General features: G+C 38.4%; 2 protein-coding genes across 2 annotated transcripts; both read right to left on the reverse strand.

The window, feature by feature from the left end:
* Positions 1 to 12,313: 12,313 nt before the first annotated feature.
* LOC110864709 (cytochrome P450 76T24) lies at positions 12,314 to 15,592 on the reverse strand. The gene is made up of 3 exons (XM_022113828.2): positions 14,992 to 15,592; positions 13,123 to 13,575; positions 12,314 to 13,052 (listed from the first exon to the last, which is right to left on the reverse strand). The coding sequence occupies exons 1-3, from the start codon at positions 15,445 to 15,447 to the stop codon at positions 12,435 to 12,437; spliced, it is 1,527 nt and encodes a 508-aa protein (XP_021969520.1). The 5' UTR covers positions 15,448 to 15,592; the 3' UTR covers positions 12,314 to 12,434.
* Positions 15,593 to 16,403: 811 nt separating this feature from the next.
* LOC110944394 (ethylene-responsive transcription factor RAP2-2) lies at positions 16,404 to 17,189 on the reverse strand. Its single transcript, XM_022186057.1, has one exon. It carries the CDS (start codon positions 17,187 to 17,189, stop codon positions 16,404 to 16,406), a length of 786 nt encoding a protein of 261 aa, XP_022041749.1.
* Positions 17,190 to 20,893: the final 3,704 nt, after the last annotated feature.

The raw sequence follows: 20,893 nt of genomic DNA on the forward strand, positions 1-20,893 counted from the left end.
CTGGATACTTTCCTAAGCGTCGGGAATTAAAAGTGTCACAAAAGGGTACTTAAAAATCGCTAAACGGAATAGCTTGACACTTTAACGAACCGGTATCTAACCGAACAACCGGACATTACCCGGAACACCAAAATATTGCCAGAAACATTGTTTAATTATTTCTTGGCTAGTTATGATCCCCGAACACCATAACACCCACTAGAATATCTAGTAACTAACACTAGCAACCATATACTTGGATTTGAATTATTAACTAACTAGTTACCACTCAAACTTACACTTACCCCCTTCTTTTAACTGTTTTCAGTTTTATACTTCGGGGGTGAAATACATGTTACGATTATTACAAACGTTTTATTACATGGTATGATTAGCTTAAGGAGGGTTACTTCTAGATCATGTGAGTGGTGGGTATAGCACTTAAGGCCATTAATACTCGTCGTAGGACCGAGTGACATGAGTGATAGATCTATTCGGGTGTAGTGAGCCCCACCTCTGAGTCCGCTGAGTGGACCATGAGGTGACTATGTCTTATTGACGAAATCTGCTAGGTTTGAGTCTTCCTGCATCACTTCACACATACCATTGGCTTTGCAACCTAGTGGTGATCTCTTTTTCCTTAATTACTACATACCAGGGACTTACATACATACTTACAACGTTTCAAAGGTTTATACATACACACAAACGAACACATGAACTCGCTCAACTTTTGTTGATGTTTTTCAAACTACATGTATTTCAGGGAAATTGTAAAGTGGATCTGGCGGGCGTTGGAAGTTTTTATGCTGCATTAAGAATAAAGATGCCATCCATGGTCTTTGAGTTTGGTTGGTGTGTCTTATTCCTGGACGAGACACGTCTTCCAAACCTTGGTGTTATTCATTAACTTTTGACGAGCCTTAAATGAACTCATGAACAATTTGTATGATTTTTAAAACTTGAATTTGAAGTCTACGTTTTAAAACGATGATGTTATGTTTACACTTATTTAATGGATGACAAACCTATGGTTTTATCATATAGTTGATATTATGATTGAATGCAATGATATTAAGAAAGTCACACCATAATCACGCTTCCGCAAAAGTCAGGGTGTGATAGCTTGGTATCAGAGCTTCGATCGTAGCGAACTACAATTCTTTCTCGAGTCTAGACTACGATCATTAGGGCTCTCACGAAAATGTTTTACAACATGTTTTCATTGCATACACAAAACGTCCAGATCCAGGGAACAAACATTTTTACAAACAAAAGACACCAATCACATTTCAAAATTTATGTTCATAGTTCAGTCTTAGAGGCTGAGGGAGGTTCAGTCTTAGAAGCTGAGGGAGGTTCAGTCTTAGAGGCTGAGGGAGGTTCAGTCTTAGAGGCTGAGGGAGGTTCAGTCTTAGAGGCTGAGGGAGTTTCAGTCTTAGAGGATGAGGGAGGTTCAGTCTTAGAGGATGAGGGAGGTTCAGTCTTAGAGGCTGAGGGAGGTTCAGTCTTAGAGGCTGAGGGAGGTTCAGTCTTAGAGACTGGGGAAATTGAGTCTTAGAGACTGGGGAAAAGTTTAGTCTGAGAGACTGGGAAGTTTAGTCTGAGAGACTAGGAAGAATAATGTGAATACATGACTACATGATAAATCACTTTTATTTGCATACGCTAATTGTTAGTAATTATTATGGATATACGTGCTATGACTAATATGTACCGGCACACATGTCACCTTGATTAGAAAGCGAATTGTCAGACGTGATGACCCTATGGCCACCACCACAGTTAATGAGAATTGCACCTGAGAATTGCACCTGCGCCGGAGATGTTTACGCCAGACACTGAGAGTGACCCTGACATGCTGACCAAGGGCAAGGACGACTTGCAACCATCCGCGCTACCAGATTTTGGCGACGATTTACCCTTGCTGCTGGCTTCTCCGACAGGAATCCTCCTTTCACTCTTGTTTCAGTCCATGACCACCTCATCACTGGTCATCCCGATGGTGAACACCATGGCTCCGATCCTCGACGATGCGCTTCCTGTGGACATTCCTTCCGAAGGTTGGCTACTCAACGAATAATTGATGATGACATTGACATATTATTGATAGTCCTTCTGATAACACCCATGATGATGGAAAGTTAGACGAGAACGTTGTAACTAATTTCACGTTTGAGACCCCTGTTAATAAGCTATCCTCTGAGCCTAGCATGCATTCGATTCAGACTCCTTTGAGTCTGTGACATCTGCAGCCTTACAGACAGCCGGATTACAGCGTTCTACTACTGACGCAGACGACGACAACGTGACTGCTGCACTATCACCTGCTCGAGGCACCACACCGTTACATGACCCAGAGCCTGCTCCTGAGCTAGCTTCTGCACCTTTTGGGTCAGCTTGATGTTGCACCTGCTGATCCTGCACCCTTACCTGATCACGACCCTGTTTCTTTTGGTTTACCAGACAATGCATCCCTTATACATGACCCAGTACCTGCACTTAATGATCTTCTTATCAGCTGAGACGTTTGTTCCTGAACCTTCACCCGCTGATGTTGCTCTTATGGAGACCGACGTCCATTGCACTGGCATGCCTATCGCTTTCTCTTAGGACTTACCCGCACCCCAGAAATGGTACTCCAGGTCGGCACCCGTGTAACGATCCCTATTGCTACTGCAGCATTTTCTACAACCCCACAGGCCGCACCGTTTGCTACATTCACCTCTATATCACTGGACGAGCCGTTTTGATGGTTCCTATAATACACTGTGCTGATTTTTACCATCCCTCACATTATGGAGGCTACACACGGAATGAGTACTTTCGTAACATCAGCTATAGTTGAGGATATAAGTCGCAGAGTTTTGGAGCTTGAGCTGACACCACGTCCTCCACCCTGTCTATTGCTAGTACACCTTGGTCCTCCACATTTATCAAAGATTCCTTTTGAACTCTCGCCTGCTGCTATTCACCTTTCCCGGGTTTTTGGTTGCTCGTTTCTTCACTGTCAAGCGGTAGATCAGTTGATTACTTCGACGTATATACAAGCTCGATGAGGGATTCACACATGTTAACAATTTACTTTTCTTTCCTCCTCCACCTCAGTCACCAGCATAGTTGGTTTCTGGATTATGCGGATTGCATTACATTTGGGTAAAGACACTAATGATAAGCCGGAATTGTGGAGACTTTGAAGACCACATCTGACTACGTGATTTTGATACACTAATATATTTAATGGACAAGGGTAGGGTAACCCTGTGTCCCTGTTGATGCGATACATTTTGGAAGATAATACAATTGTGGTCAAGGAATAATGAGAGCCAAATCATCATTAAACATGCGACAATACTTTGTGACCAATGACCAATGAAAGCTCAGTCGCTATGTCTTCGTTAAGCACGTTATTGATCTATATGTGTGTGCTATAATTTTTATGCTACGTGCTTACTAGCTATGCTCTCATTAAACATAATTGCCAAATTACTTGGTTATGCTATTATTATGCTATTGCTTGATTGGTTGGTATGATAACCTATTATGTGTATGTACAAATGACCTTTAAACAACTATATGCACTCCCTGAACACTAAGACCTGACCTAACCGATCTTCTTCTCAGAAGATGTCGATACAAGGGAACATCAATACCAACAACCCTCTACCGGCGACAGCAGAATCAGAACTGCAACGGCGTATCTCACGGGCCATCGCACAGCTCGAGGCCCTTCTCTCTGAACACGGCGGAGGTGCCTTAGGAAATAATCCACCCAGCGGCTGCACCTACGAGCAGTTCTTGAACCACAAACCTTGAGAATTCGATGGTACTGGGGGTGCCTTAGCTTTTGTGCGTTGGGTTGAGAAGACGGATTCTGTTTTGCGACTAAGTAAATGCGCCCAGAACATCAGGTCACTTACATAGCTGGACTATTTGTAGATGGGGCTCTGTCATGGTGGAACCTTCAGGTTCAGACAATGGGCGAAACTGCTGCGAATGCTTTGATGTGGGACAAACTGAAAGAATTGATGCGTAAAAGATATTGCTCTAGGGCAGAAGTCCAGAAGTTGGAGACTGAACTGTGGAACTTGAAAATGGAAGGTCCAAGGATAGCTGAATATGTGTAGAGATTTTGCGAGTTATCACAAGTTGCTTTGCGTTTGGTGGAACCAGAATCTAGGAAGATCGAACGCTTCATGGGGGATTGGCCCCTCAGATTTTAAGCCTGGTCACAACATCTAAACCCCTAACAATCACCGAAGCTATCAGCATAAGCGTGGCGCTCACTGAAGAAGCGGTTAGACTAGGAGAATTTTCCACTCCGGAAGAGAAAAATGAGACTCCTATAAAGTCATCTGGGGATAACAAGAGAAAGCTCACAGGTTTCAAGAAGGTTACTCGGGCGAGTAACAAGAAGAAGGCCAAAAAGGGAAAAGACTACATGGGTATCCTACCTAAGTGCGACAATTGTCTACGTTATCATGTCGGGCGATGTAAATATGGAAAATGTGATAACTGTGGTAAGAGGGGGCATCCTAAGGAAACTTGTAGGCAAGACACTGAACATAGAAATGGAGGCCAAGATGGCAGCGAGAATCACGTAGAAAACAACGACAAAGGCAGGACGAGTGACAAACAAAAACGTGCTCAAGTTGTCTTAGCTGTGGGAGCAAGAATCATTTCAGAAAATACTGCCCTAAGAAGAATCAGGCACAAGGATAAAAGCTCAGTAGCAAAGCTAGGGGAGCACACCAGGAATCCAAGCATGGACATCGGTACGTCCCATATTACTCAACGTTATGCATCTGTGCTATTAGATACTGTTGCAAATTTTAGCTTCGCATCTCTAGAGTTCGAAAGTACACTTGGTTTAGTAGCAAGTAAGTTAGATAACCCATACTCGATAGAACTAGCTAATGGGAAGCTAGTGGAAGCCAACGGAGTATTTGGAAACGACGTGATAGAACCCGGAGTGTGTGTGAGTTTACGCTTGATCTACTGCCAGCTGAGCTGGGAAGCTTCGACGAGGAAAGTGGGATGGATTGGTGGTCAAGCGATCGAGCGGAGACTGATATCCGCATCCCGATGGCGAATGAAGGAACGATCGTGGCTCATGAAGCAGGATACGCCTCTTCAGATTCCTAATTGCTTGAAGGCACGAAAGTCGTTTGCGAATAGGATATGTTGTTTTCTTGAGTCATGTCGTGGACAAGGGAGTCGAAGGGCCAAAACACGAAGATATTCCAGTGATAAAGGGATACCCTGAAGTCTCCCCCAAAGACTTGTCGGACTTATCTCCTCAACGACAAGTCGAATTTCGCATCAATTTAATTCCAAGCGCCGCGTCTGTAGTTAATGCACCCTAGCGGCTTACACCTTCGGAAATGCAAGGATTGACTGTGTAGTTTCAGTAGTGGGGAGAGAAGGAAGATAACAAACCAAGTTTTCCGTTTTGGGTAACCCTAGTCTGCTCGTCGAGAGAAAGGACGATAGCTTTCGTGCGAACATCAAACTACCAGGAGCCGAACGAGCTAACCAACAAGAGTCGGTGACTCTTGCTAAGGATTAACGAATTACTTATTTAACTAGCCGTGAGGATCCAACTACTATTTCCCGACTGATCGATGATCGAGTATCGTTAGCTGCAAATTCAGAAAGAAAGTATACCGGGGAAATTGTGGGACAATAACTTATTTTAACGTACACAAGAATGGTGTTTCCTACACGATGCACAAAACGATTCTACACCGAATACGAAACTCTAAGAATCTAGAAAACATGTACTTAGGACCATCGGGAACCCAGGTCCAAATTCACAAAGGTTGTTACTCAGGAACCACATCTGTCAACTCAAGCATATATGCCATTGCAGTTAACCAAACATAAAAGTACTTGAATTTCTTTTGTTGAAATCTTCACTTTTGCTTCTAGCAAGTAGATGTTACATCTCTACTACCCTTAAAGGTAGTTGCATCGCGTTAATTTTCTTCGCTGAGAGCGAACACACATTTGCTTCAATTACTTGGTCATTTCTCCATTTTAGCAAATACTCATTGTTTCATTTCTTGAAAACTCATATGTTACACATGCGCCATTTGCTACGCATGCGGTCTCATTTCAAACGCTTCATTGAAGTTCAAATATTATGACGCTAAATCTAATTACTGATTTGTGATTCGAATGACCTACATTATTGTGACTATTGGCTCTTTTGCTATCAAGTCAACACACTTTCTTGAAACTTCATTTATTTCAAGTTACATTCATGGTTTATCTTTGTGACCATGCCGAGATTCCTTTGTTGATACATACGTTTATTGCCGGGTTACGCTGAAACCAAGTTCAATTGCTTGAACTCATCCATTTCGCGTGTTCAGTTTAAGACGTCATATGATATATTGAGAACATCATATTCAAATATTTTTGCAAAGATTCTTTCATTTCAAGTCGTGGTAGACTTGGTTGGTCTACGACTCCACTAAATCTTTTGATTGATTTCGATACCTTGCGGTGATACTTTCACAGAATTGAAGCTTGCGCTAATTTAAGTTACGCACCCTATATACGGATTTAATTGTTTATTAACTTGCTCTAAATCCGTTCCGTTTAACACGATTAAAACGGTCTCAACACAGTTATGTGTTAAGACAACAGTACATAGATTCATTTCATAGCACGGTGTACCTCCTAACGATTCTTTCATTATCAGTCGAATGCCTTGCAGTACTTAATACTTTTCATCCTCGATCAAAAACAGTGGCTCTTTGATATTCCGTATTCAACTGAAAACTTTATGACATTGTGTAAATCAAATCTTCAAACTGTTTCAGCATGCTTTTATTTGATTTCAAACACGGTGAACTTGTTCAGTCACCACTAAATTTGAATCTTGTCATTACGACACTTTGTGGTGTCATTGCGAATTTGTAGCTTGTACTAATCATGGCCAACTGCTTCACACAAAACTACGCATACTTTTGTTTGACCTGTCATTTAAACATTCCTAATGCAACTACGAATTAAGACAATGATACACCAGGTTCGCTTGTACTTCATTCGGTGTATTTTCGCAATTCAAAAATGTCAACACGCTAATCCTTACCATTTATTTATTCGAAAGTTGACAGATCATTTTCATATTCAAGTTGTTGATTTTGAGTTCATATAGCGGATGCTATGGTTTGTGAAAACTTGTTTGCATATTGTGATTGATCGTTTGAGAATCCTATTAGTCGAAACTTCTCTTTTGTGGAACCCCTGTTAACTGGACTACACTAAACTATATGTCAATACGGCTTGTACCTATGACATCAACTGCTAAAAGCACATACCTTTTAACCGGATTCGTGTTGTTATATATACTTGGATTCATCTGATGTGAATAAGGTTTGATTCGGTTTTGTGATTACCTACCTCAAAATTATCCATATACATACACGCATAATGCAACCCTAAGGAGATAAGGTGGTACAAATTTCGAGGACGAAATTTTCTTAACAGGGGAGAATGTGACAACTGTCAAATTTGCATGCGTCCGTACAATTAATTAACTATGATTAGTGCCTAATGACTGTGCTGATTTACAATTTATGACTTGAATTGCTTTCTGATTTTTTGCATCATATTCACATGTGCATCACATTTCATGCTATCACATCATTTTTACATACAAACTTTAGTGACATAAAACGATGCACAAAGCACAGCTAGCACAGTTAGCGGATAACTCAGAAGATGCTGACAATGTTCGGTACATAGACAGACAGTGTTTTGAGACCCAGTATGGGCCAGGGACAAGGTACTACACTAGTATGGTGTGTAGGGAAGTAAGGACCATAAAACTGCGTCACTAGGCGATAGTTTGAGTGCCGGAAAGTGCCTAAAACTTACCTAAAGTGCAGAATTCTGCAGAAAATTCAGCAATTCAGCATTTAAATACATTAATATTATGTAGAAACATGACTAAACGGTCCTGGATACTTTCCTAAGCATCGGGAAATAAAAGTGTCACAAAAGGGTACTTAAAAATCGCTAAACGGAATAGCTTGACACTTTAACGAACCGGTATCTAACCGAACAACCGGACATTACCCAGAACACCAAAATATTGCCAGAAACATTGTTTAATTATTTCTTGGCTAGTTATGATCCCCGAACACCATAACACCCACTAGAATATCTAGTAACTAACACTAGCAACCATATACTTGGATTTGAATTATTAACTAACTAGTTACCACTCAAACTTACACTTACCCCCCCTCTTTTAACTGTTTTTAGTTTTATACTTCGGCGGTGAAATACATGTTACGATTATTACAAACGTTTTATTACATGGTATGATTAGCTTAAGGAGGGTTACTTCTAGATCATGTGAGTGGTGGGTATAGCACTTAAGGCCATTAATCCTCGTCGTAGGACCGAGGGACATGAGTGATAGATCTATTCGGGTGTAGCGAGCCCCACCCCTGAGTCCGCTGAGTGGACCATGAGGTGACTATGTCTTATTGACGAAATCTGCTAGGTTTAAGTCTTTCCTGCATCACTTCACACATACCATTGGCTTTGCAACCCAGTGGTGATCTTTTTTTCCTTAATTGCTACATACGAGGGACTTACATACATACTTACAACGTTTCAAAGGTTTATACATACACACAAACGAGCACATGAACTCGCTCAACTTTTGTTGATGTTTTTCAAACTACATTTATTTCAGGGAAATTGTAAAGTGGATCTGGCGGGCGTTGGAAGTTTTAATGCTGCGTTAAGAATAAAGATGTCATCCATGGTCTTTGAGTTTGGTTGGTGTGTCTTATTCCTGGACGAGACACGTCTTCCAAACCTTGGTGTTATTCATTAACTTCTGACGAGCCTTAAATGAACTCATAAACAATTTGTATGATTTGTAAAACTTGAATTTGAAGTCTACGTTTTAAAACGATGATGTTATGTTTACACTTATTTAATGGATGACAAACCTATGGTTTTACCATATAGTTGATGTTATGATTGAATGCAATGATATTAAGAAAGTCACACCATAATCACGCTTCCGCAAAAGTCAGGGTGTGACACCCATCACTCTCCAGAAATTGACCAGAAATTGGTTTGGGGAGGATGAGCTAGTCGGAGATCCGTTTGGAGAAGCAATCCGTTTGGAGAAGCCATCATCTTCAAGACTTAACCCCAACCCGAGACCCTAGTTACCTCAAACCCCAAATTCATGTTGTACAGGTTAGCTTTAACATTGCATCTATAGGGGTTTTGTTATGATTGACAAAACAAATGAAAAGAGGTGAGAAAAGTATACCGAACGAGGGGGTGGAGGGTTTCTGAACATTTCCGGCGAGCTTCGTTATTCCGGCAAGTTGCAGGTTTTGCAGATGTGTTATAGTTATGCTTAGGAGTGAGATGGAGGGTGTGGTAGATGGTTTGAATTAAAGGTTATAAAGATAAAGAAAGTTTGAATCTTTGCCCAAATGGTGATCAGAATCAAAGTCAAAGTCAGAATCAAGAATGTTCACAGGTACAGAGGAGTTGGGTGCATTTTCCGGTGACTATTTGTGAGGTTTTGAGGGCATTTGGATCAGAGTTTAGCTGCTTGATTCCTTGTAGAACTGAAAGGGGGAAAAAGGAGAAGATGGTGGGAGCTGAAGAGGGTAACCGGCAAGGTTCTTGTGGTGCGGTGTTTGCACGGTGGTTGGTGGCGGTGCAGGATGGGGATTGTGGTGGTGAGAGGGATATTGAGTTGAACTTTGAAGAAGATGATGGTCTGCCATGTGTTTTAGATATTAGTATGTTATAATAAAATTAAAATGACCAAAATGGCCCTGAACAAAAAGATAAAACAATCAGGTTGCAACAGTCAAAATAGAGAGTTTTTGGATTTTGAACTAAAATGACAATAAAAGTGAAACCACAGGGACCCAGATTTAAAAAGTTTAAGATTTGGACTAAAATGGCAAAAGTGCCCAAACCATAGGGACCAAAATGGCAGTTTACTCAAATAAATATAAAAAGTTTATGTCACTTGTCACACCATGCCAACCTTTCGCGCCGCATCCCACCCCGTCCTTTTTGGCACCACCCCACTTTTCTGACAGGTGCTGATGTGGCTGCCATATGACGCTTCACGTCCCCTTTTCAAACCCCCACACTCTGTATAGTGTTAAGTGTTTTGTTAAAGTTAGTTTTTTTTTTCATTGAAAACCCACTCAAGTCTTATAATGTTTTCAGTATTGTGAAATTTGGTATATTTTTTTATACATATTATTATTATTATTATACGTATTAGTTGAAGCTTATAATGAATAGTAAATCATAATTTTTAAGTATTTATTTGTTATTTTTAATAATAACTAGTAACCAATAAGATTTAAGTATTTTTTATTAGTAAAATTTTATTGATTATTTAATTTAAGTATTTAGTGTTAACGTTTTATAAAATTCGCATCTATTTTTAACATTTCAATTATTTGCTCGCGCGTTGTGATGGTACGTTACCGCGCGTATTAGGTCGATGCAGTTGGGTTCGTTACAGTATGGGTACGATACATGCACTTGGTATAGAAATCAACACATTTTTTACATGACCGAAAACGATAAAAACGAACACCGGTATTAGAACCACTGTTGTTCATACGGCACCGACTGGTTCAGAGTGTCACAATACTGGTAACGTTATTCATTTATTATCATAGATAGAGTTGTATAAATGAATTTTTTTTAACCGAAAACCATAAAAATGAATGCAGGTACCGGTACCGATGCTCGGTATGGTATGGTAGCACTAAGATGTCAGTTTATCAAAAGAAAAAACAATATAAACAAACCGGTACCGACACAGATGTTGTTCGGTACGATATGGTAGTGATATGGTGTCAATTTATCAAAAAGAAAACAATAAAAAAATAATACCGGTACGAATACGAATGTTGTTCAGCCGGTTTCGGTTTAGTTTGGTATGATAGCGCGAGATACAATATTCGTTATCAGTAAAAATTATATCGTAATGTTGAAAAAAAATTAAACATAGAACGCAAACCAACTGAACAAATTTTAACTAAACAACATCGGTACCGGTACCTTAACGAAGCAAACATATACCGGCAGAATTCCCACTGCGAAGCGCGGGGGAATCTCACTAGTTTTATTTTATTTTATTTTTTGTTTTTTTGTCTTTTAGTATATTTTTTTTTTTAACTTTTATCCTTCAACGTTTAGTATTAGCACTTACAACCCTTCAACTTTCTAAAAACTTTATAATCATTTTTTACGTACTTATTTTAATGTATTTGTCAGTATAAATTAAGTTGATTACGTTTCTTTGAAAATTGGTAGGCTCAAATGTAATATGTTTTTGTTTTTTTTTTTATATTTTCAGCTTGTCTACGTTTTGACATAAATTTGGTTTTAAAACAAGTCGGCTCAAATATAATACGTTTTCATTAGACTGTATAAATTCGACTTACTTTACGTTTCTGTGCCACCGCAACGCGTGGTACCATTTTTAACTTAAAAAAACATAATTTTTTTATGTATGTGTTGGTATAAGTTTAAGTTGGTGTTCTACGTAAAATTCTTTCGCAAATAAGTCGGGTCAAATATAATACGTTTTCATGTTTGTTTTTAGGTATATTTTTAGTTTATCGGTGGTGGAGTAGATTGTTTGTTTGTCAACACAGTTACCCGGTTCGATCCCATTCAAGCCCGTTTTGTTTTTCAAAATCTATATTTGTTTCCTAAACATCTCCTGAACTTTAACTAAATTTACAGTCATGTCCCTTAACTTTAGTAAAGTTACTAGCCATTGCCAAAACTTTAATAAAGTTTAAAAATAAAAGTTATGGAGCTTTTTTTACGGTCCTTCCGAAATTTCTTTTCATCGTCTCTTTTAAATGTTACGAGATGGATAATAATGTGTAGGTCGTTAAAACCGAACGTTACAACTTTTTACATTGTCGGTGTATCTATGTTTTGAACGTGCAATGAAGTTTAGTTTGCTTTTGTTTACTATGTCATTGTACACTATACGGGTGTCAGTAATGTACCGGTACCGTGACAAACCGACTTGATTATGACTGAAAACATCTATACCGGTATTGATATTATCGAAACATGTATCGGTATTCGCTTTTATGGATTTAATCTATGTAAAACAACGTGTCGATGTCCTTTTTGGCAGGTCATAACTTTATTTTTTTGGTTTTCCTCTTTCGATTGTTGTAACGACTTACGGTACCATAACAACCCGAACTGAAACCCATCGAAATTCCCGGCCGCATCACCCGGGATAATTCCACTAGTATAAATTAAAAGGCTTGACTTCAGATGGCATTGCAAGACTTCAATAGTCAGAAACAGTTAGTTTCTAACTTTTATTGAGAACAAATGAACATGATCCATGAGTCATTCAGGCTACATCAGTGACAAGAAAAGCAAGTACATCGATTTTAAAGACGGTCACACTTAACTGGAATAGCCATGAGTGGCACATTTCTTGGCAATGTGAGCCCAAACTTCTCTTCCATATCCAAGTCTTGTGCTTTCATGTTTCCTTCAAGCTTCCAATCAAAGTTGTATATCAAAGAACCCAATATCGTGTGTAACATTCTATGAGCAATATTCAACCCCGGACACATCCTCCTCCCCGCACCAAACGGTATGAGGTTGAAATCTTGGCCTCTATAGTCAATTTCAACGTCCAAAAACCTCTCTGGCATGAACTCGTTTGTGTTGGACCAGACGTTTGTGTCTCGCCCAATGGCCCAAACATTACAAAGTATTTGTGCATCTTTAGGGACTATGAAGCCTTCGACTTCTACATCATGTGTGGCTTCGTGAGGGATAAGAAAAGGGGCCGGAGGATGTAGTCTTAGAGTTTCTTTAATAACCGCATGTAGGTAAGGGAGTTGAGGGATATCACGTTCCTGTAAAATTTTGTCATTACTTTGCATGCATTTAATAAGCTCTAACCGAGCTATCTCCATTTCCTTTGGGTTACGAATGAGCTCAGTCATCGCCCATTCCAATGTGGTTGATACCGTATCAGTTCCCGCTACGAACAAATCCTATAATAATTTACGAAATGATTATCTAAGATTTAATATACATACATATGAATGCCTATTGCTAACTTACCGAGAACAAATGCTTCATATCATTTATACTAAACTCGGACTCATCTTTGAAGCTGATATTAAGCAACAAGTCCAAAACGTCATTTTGTGTGGAAGAATGATTGTCATACGACGACGAAGAAATCCTTCTTGCTTGCAATCTCTGATCAATGATGCTATCAAAAATTGCAAATAACTTGTTAGCATAAACACTGCATTGTGATGTCAAGCCTTGTGGATCGAGGGGCCTTAGTATCGGGAAAAAGTCTACAAGATTCGGCTTTCCACCAACTTCCATCACGCCCCATATTACGTCCTTGATTTCTTGTGATGACATAGAATCGTATTGAGAGAAATCCGTAGAGAACAACAAGTTTGATAAAATGTTGAGACTTGTGGTAAATGCAACTTCACCTATGTTCACAGCTTTTTCTTCTTGACAACATTTACTAACATAGTTAACAAGTTCTTGTACCTACAAGTACGTATAATCAAAAGGGTAAATTGTAAAAATGACCATCTTGCCTGATAACTTATCATTTGACTTTTCTTATTTTATTAAAAAAAATATCATTTGACTTTTCTTGTTTTTTATTAACATATTGTTTTAGTTAACCAAAAACTTATATGTGGCAGACAACAGATCCATTCACATACGCCACGTTTTCTTGAAGACCGAGATTTGACTTGAGAGAGCAACTAACCTCAATGATGGTGAGTAAATATGCTGCGCAAAGCATGGGCGGAGCTTTATTGGTGCTGGGGTCCTGGCTCCCATCGAATTTTTCCGTGTGTTAATTTTATCGAAAATTTCTAGCTTTTTGTAGTGTAAAATATATGATTTTTTAGAGTCCGCTCCCTACGAATTTAGATTTTGAAAGTCTGACCCCCATTGAGTTTTCGTTCAAGCTCCGCCGCTGGTCCGCCAAGGGATAAGTGTCAAGCAATCATTGATTTTTTTTTTTTAGTATTTTCATTCTAATCATCAGGGCAAATTATCCGCTGGTCCGCCAAGGGATAAGTGTCAAGCAATCATTGATTTTTTTTCTTAGTATTTTCATTCTAATCATCAGGGCAAATTACATAAGGATAGCAGGTAGACAAGCAACAAACTGCACCGCCAACCCTTTTGAATAGAAAACCCTAATCTACTAAAACCAAAGCCTCGCCCCTGAGGGGTAAATGTTGAAAGTGCTAAACTAGTACCAGGTCTGAACCAGTAACAACCAGTATAATGCTTAACCATTCAGAGGCAAATGTCTGAACCATTCAGACATCTGCTCGCTAAACAAACAGTCTGAATCATTAAGTGCTAAACCAGTAAGTGAACCATTAAGAATCCATTAAAAGCTGAAAACAAACAGCCCTAGTCTATCAAAGTTATCAGTCAAGATTCACATAGGGGTTGTTTGGCAACATCTGAATGGTTAAGTGCTGAACCAGTAAAAGAAGTAAAAGGTCTGAACCATTAAGTGCTGAACCGGTAAGAGGTCTGAACCATTAAGAGCCTATATAATGCTTAACCGTTTTAGAGGCAAATGTCTGACCAATTCAGATTAGATGTCTTAACCATTCAGACTATGTATAAATCTTAAACATTCAGAGGCAAATGTCTGAACCATTCAGACATCTACTTGTGAAACAAACAGTCTGAACCATTAAGTGCTGAACTAAGAGGTCTGAATCATTAAGAGACTAATTAAGAGGTAAACAAACAGCCCCATACTAATGCATTTTCCGCAATCAATCTCAAAAGGGTATTAGCTAACTAAACTTGTATCTATATCAATATCTAATGGATACTCAAATGTCATAACTCATAACCATATCTATGTCCAACAAAAGAATTATGGATGCATATGAATATATATGATATCTAACTCGTACGTACCTTTTGCATGCGTAGTTGTTGGCTACCATCTAAACTTTGGCCAGAGAACAAGCATTCTTTAGTAATTCTTCGTAACCTTCTCCACTGATCTCCAGCCGGTAGCCAAACCAGGGAGTATTTATGATGGTCCATAATTCGGGCCGTTTCGGGGACCGATCGGCTAGAGAACAATTGATCATGTTTATGAAAGAATTGTTGGGCAATGTCGGGTGACGAAACGACTATTGTTGTTCTACTACTTCCGAGCTTAAGGGACATCAAAGGACCATAACGTTTAGAGAGTGCGGCAAGAGAACGGTGGGGTTTGTTGCTAAGTTCTAAGAGGTTTCCGATTATCGGAAACGGGTACGGTCCGGGTGGAAGACGACGGTGGTTACGGCGGCTGGAGATGGTGAATACATAGATGAAAGTTAAAAGGAATAATGGTAGCAAGAGGAAGAATGTTGGGTTATCCATAGAGTGTGGTTGTGGTGCCACTCAAATCTTGGTTGTTGACAAGATGACTTATTAAAAGAAAAGATTTTATAAAGTTAAAAGATACAAACTAAAAATCTTTTTGATATTCATAAAGGAGAGGAAATTGTAGAATTACTTCTTGGTCGATGTGTAGAATTAGAAAAGTAAATGACTTTAAAATCATGAACAAATTTTGAACTTGAGACATGGAATTTTTTCATCAACACATATTACTTTTCGGATTGATAGTGTAACATCTTACGCAAGCCCATATTTGTCAATTACAGAGATAATGAGTTTATAAGAAATGTCATGCGCAAAACACCAACAATGCTTTTGATGTAGATTAGAGGAGAGATCTATACTTAAACGTGTGTGGATGGGAGCAATCATATGACAATTGACATCCAGGAAAGTCTTCACCCACGTAACCAAAAACAAATTTGGAAGTAGAGGGGACAATTCTGACCCAAAAACTATTATATGGGTCAGTTTGGGTAAAGGAATTTAGACAAGAGGTTGTTTTGGGTGAGGGAATCAAAGCGGGTCACTTAAAAACTAAAAATTCTTTATCTACGGGTCATTTAGGTTTTTAAGAAATTTACACACTTTGAACATCGGATGATACATATGACTCAAATTAATTCAAGAAATCTTCACACTTTGAGTTAACAACATTCTATATTATTTTGGTTGTTTTATAGACTTGTGTAAAGACTTTTCGAGTTTTCGGCCAACATTAACAAAAGTCTTTATATTATATAATAACTATGCACATTATTCATTCTAATTATAATATCATAATAAAACAATAAATATTTGGGTTATTTGTTAAATACAAAGTAAAACCCATAATTGTATTTCAATTTTTGTACATACACAAACAAAACATTTGAATTTAACGAAGCTAAAACAAGATGGCCCATGCCAATTCAAACACTTTTAACTTCAAAATCTCACCATGGAAAACCTGACTCGTTGGTTTGATCACTGAACTTTGGAGGAACCAAAACCGATGAAGAGACCTTAAACCTTTTACTCCTCGAACCACCATCGCTAACGTCCGGGCTACTCATCCACCCTCCAATCATTTGGTCTCCAAAATAACTTCCTTCACCGATATCAGAGCCATCTGAATCCAACCCATGTTGTCTAGTCGAAAAACATGTCCACTCGTTGCTACAATCCGACACGCTTGAGCTTTCCCATGACGAATTATATGTTGTAGCAACATCATGATCCGGTCCCATTTGTGATGGTACAATCACACTAGGTTGTACCGCTTTTTCTATGTCACCAACAACATTGATGTTCTGGTATTGGTGATTGCCCTTAAAGTTGAATATACTAGCGAAAGTGAAATGATCGCTCACCCTGCTTTTTGATGAAGACTTATTTTCAGTGGTTCGCGCCATGATGCTTTCTAAGTTCTTGCTTAGCCTCACTTTTAACGAAGAAAAGCTATGTGCGCGTCTTGAGTCTGAATCCAACCACGAACTGGAGATTGAATTTACCATAGGTGCAAAGTTGGTTCTCGCGTTTTCACCTCTCAAGGCTCGAGCTGCCTCATCATAGGCTCGAGCCGCTTCTTCAGGTGTGTCATAAGTACCAAGCCATAACCTCACCTTTTGTGATGAATCTTTGATTTCTGCCACCCACCTCCCTGATGGCCTTTGTCGGACCCCAACAAATTTTCTCTTTGTGGGTTTCATTGTTTTCATGCTAGTTTCGGATGCTGCCATGATCACTATATGATTTGGAACTTATAAAAGAAATAATTTTCTATAAAATTAATTTTTGGATGGGGAAAGTAGTTACATGGTTGCATGTGGGGTGGAACTATATATAATGTTGTTCCAATGGTGTTTGCATCCCTATTATATATTATAAATATTCCTCTATTATTTGCTTTCTTTTGTCTTCTTACGAGTTTATTTTTTTATACTCTCTTGCACAAAACTTTTCCTTGACACCCAATAACGAGGTATATACCCTAATAGATTACTCATTAACCTTTTTAAAATACATAAGAATACGTAATTAAAATTACTATCTTATAGTTAATTATCTAATATCAAAAACTGAAGTTTTGTATCAATACTTTGTAAATATTACTAACAAACAAAAGACGTAACTACCGTCTTGTAAGCATGAACATTTCCTATATATTGATTTAAATTACTTAATTTATTTGCAATTTTCATTTTGTGTATTCATGTACCTTAATATATCTATATCTAAAAAAGATAAAATCGGTAAATGAAGTACTAATACTTAGTTGTTACAAACCTAAAGCGAAATCAAGTACTAAGGGCATACGGTGTGGCTTTCGGTAAACCACCTTTACCGATTCAGTAAAGTGTGGCAAACCATTGCCAACCTTTTGCCACATTAAGTGTTTGACGAAATTGTTGTGAAATCGGTGAGCCAACACCGATGCGGCAAAGGGAGGAAGGAGAGAGAGAGAGGGGGTGTGGGGTGGGGTCCATTCCAATCTCAACCAATCACATCTTTTTTCCTTTTTTTTTATTTAAAAAGTTTACCACTTCACCAAATGTTTAAACCATTGTCAACACTTTTCAGTAAAGTTTAAACATTTTTGACTGATTGACATGGCGCACTCTGATTGGTCGGTTTTTTGGTTTACCACTCCAAAGTGTTTAACCACTCCTTACACCCTAATATTCTAATACTTTGATGTGTATTACTGCGGTATTGCCCATGATGAATTCATTTTAATTTTCATGAACTTAAGTATAAGTCATTGAAAATGAAATAAATTACAAGAAAAAGGGCAACTTTAGTATGGGGGATTTCTTAAAAAAAAAAAAAAAAGCACGGGTGGAATTTAAAAAAAATATATATATTAAAAGAAACAATTAAATTCAAACAAACAATCAAAACAAACCCAAACAACAACAACCAACCACATATTATCAAGAACCTTTGCCCCGCACCACCCCATAAAACGATGTTTCGACATAGGAGGGGGGGGGGGGGGGGGTTGGGAGGGTTTCCACACCATTTCCAAACTACCGCATCGTGTATTCTAATGAACCTGAATTATATAACTACTGTGTCATCATCAATGATATATTAATTATATACATGATCAATACTTTCTTTTATATTTTCAATACGTACATTTTTAAGAGCGGTAATAGTGCTTTTCAGTTGTTGGCTGAAATAGGCGATTAGGGTAATAGTGTCAGACAGTTGCCTGACACTCCCCTATTGACCCAACAAATTTACGATTTAATCCCGCTTTAAAATTACGATTTTGTCATCAGTTCAAAATTATGTTTTTACCATCACTTAAAATTTAATTTACGCTTTTGCTCAAAGCTAAATATTTCAATTTTGCCCTCGGTTCAAAATTACGATTTTGCCCCATTTAAATTTACAATTTTGCCATTAGTTTTTTTTTCTTAAAATTACAATTTTGTCATTCGTTCAAAATTATTTTCCTACCCCCACTTAAAAATACATTTACGCTTTTGCTCTCAGCTAAAAATTTCAATTTTGTTATCGGTTCAAAATTACGATTTTGTCTCGTTTAAATTTACAGCTTTGCAAATAGTTTTATTTTTTTCACAGCCAAGTTACGATTTTGCCCTCAATTTAAATTTACATTTTCTCCATCGTTTTGTTTGTTTTCCTGGTTGAATTACAATTTTGCCCCCGGTATAAAAATACAGTCATGCCGGCAGCTGCCTGGCACTCCATTGGTCCATTTAATTTACGATTTTATCCCTGAATTAAAATTATGATTTCGCCCTCAGTTCATAATAACGTTTTTCCATCGTTTTAGTTTTTTTAACAAAACTATAAAAGTTTTTTGTTTTAACTGGTTGACTCGATTTTTTTTTCGTGTCAAGGAGCTGCCTAACTCTCGCTTATTAATCCTGAAAAATTACAGTTTTGCCCTGAGCCTAAAATTAAGTTCTTATCATTATTTTAGTTTTTTTCCTAGCAAAATTATAGTAATGTTTTTTAATTGATTAAGAATTATTCAACCATCAGCCCGCAACACGAGCGGGCATCAACTAGTTGAATTATCATTTGAAGTGTAAAGGTAATATAAAAACCCAACACATCAAATAAGCGGTCAGGTTCTTGGTATTTTATTAGTGTAGTGTCAAGTGCACACAATTCAACAAACTTTAGGTCAATTTCAACTATAAACAATATATATTATATAAAATAATAATAATTTCTTTCTTTTATCAGTTTTCGACTGAAGTTTTGTTTATAATATAACCGTCCGGCCCCAGGCTGATGCTAGAACGAACTGATATGCTGAACCGGCCCGATACAGGCTTCGAATCCCGGCCGGCCCGGTCCGGTTTTCAAAACATTTGTTTATATATATTTATTATCTAACATATGATATACACAAGAAATTATTTAGATTGTTAAAACGGTTACATATACCGTTTACATGGTCGCAATTGTTTTTTGATAACATTTTACGACCAAGTTAGCAACCGCAATTCTTAAACTCTGTGATCAATTTTACCACTTTGGAATCGAGTATATCTTGGACGGTTCGCCTTGAAACAGTTCGCGTCGAAACGGTTCGTGTAGAAGCGGTTCGAGTCGAAACGGTAAGGGTCGAAACGGTTCGCGTCGGAATGGTAGGGCTCGAAACAGTAGGGGTTGAAGCGGTTCACGTCGAAACGGTACGGATCGAAACCGTTCGGGTCGAAACGGTCGAAGATTCCAATGAATTTACTTTAATTCCTTCACATATCGGAAGGATTTTGAATTCCTTTAGTTCAAGGAGTTTGAAGGATTTCATGCTCAATTCCAATTTCATTGTCAACCAAACACGTGAAGATTGGAATTTAGATTCCAATTTCATCAAATTCTGTGAAACAAACATCCTAAGATATGAAATTCAGATTCAAATTCATTTAAACTTCATTGAATTCCTACGAATTGAACGCCCCGTAAGGGGGCGTTTGTTTCGCGGAATGATGATTAGGAATTGGAATTGGAATTTGTATAGGAATTAGAATTTAAAGGAATTGGATTTGGAATTTAAACATTCCAATTGGAATTGCAATCTCAATTCCAGTTTTGTTGTATTTGGTTGTCAAATGAATTGGAATCCATCACCCCGTCAACCACAACCACCAGTTCGGGTCGAAACGTTCAGGTCGAAGCGGTTCGATTCGAAATGGTACCGGTCGAAGCGGTTCGATTCGAAATGGTATTGGTCGAAACTCGAAACGGTACGGGTCGAAACGGTTCGCGTCGAAATGGTTCGGATCGAAACGGTTCGCGTCAAAAAGGTTCGATTTGAAACGATACAGGTCGAAACAGTTTGAGTCGAAACGGTACGGGTCGAAACGGGTCGCGTCAAAACGGTTTGATTCGAAACGGTTTGGGTGGAAACAGTTCTTAAATACTAAGTTTCCATGGCTTGAAAGGAGCAAGCCGA

Source organism: Helianthus annuus, chromosome 6 (assembly GCF_002127325.2).
Source record: "Helianthus annuus cultivar XRQ/B chromosome 6, HanXRQr2.0-SUNRISE, whole genome shotgun sequence".
Taxonomy (NCBI): domain Eukaryota; kingdom Viridiplantae; phylum Streptophyta; class Magnoliopsida; order Asterales; family Asteraceae; genus Helianthus; species Helianthus annuus.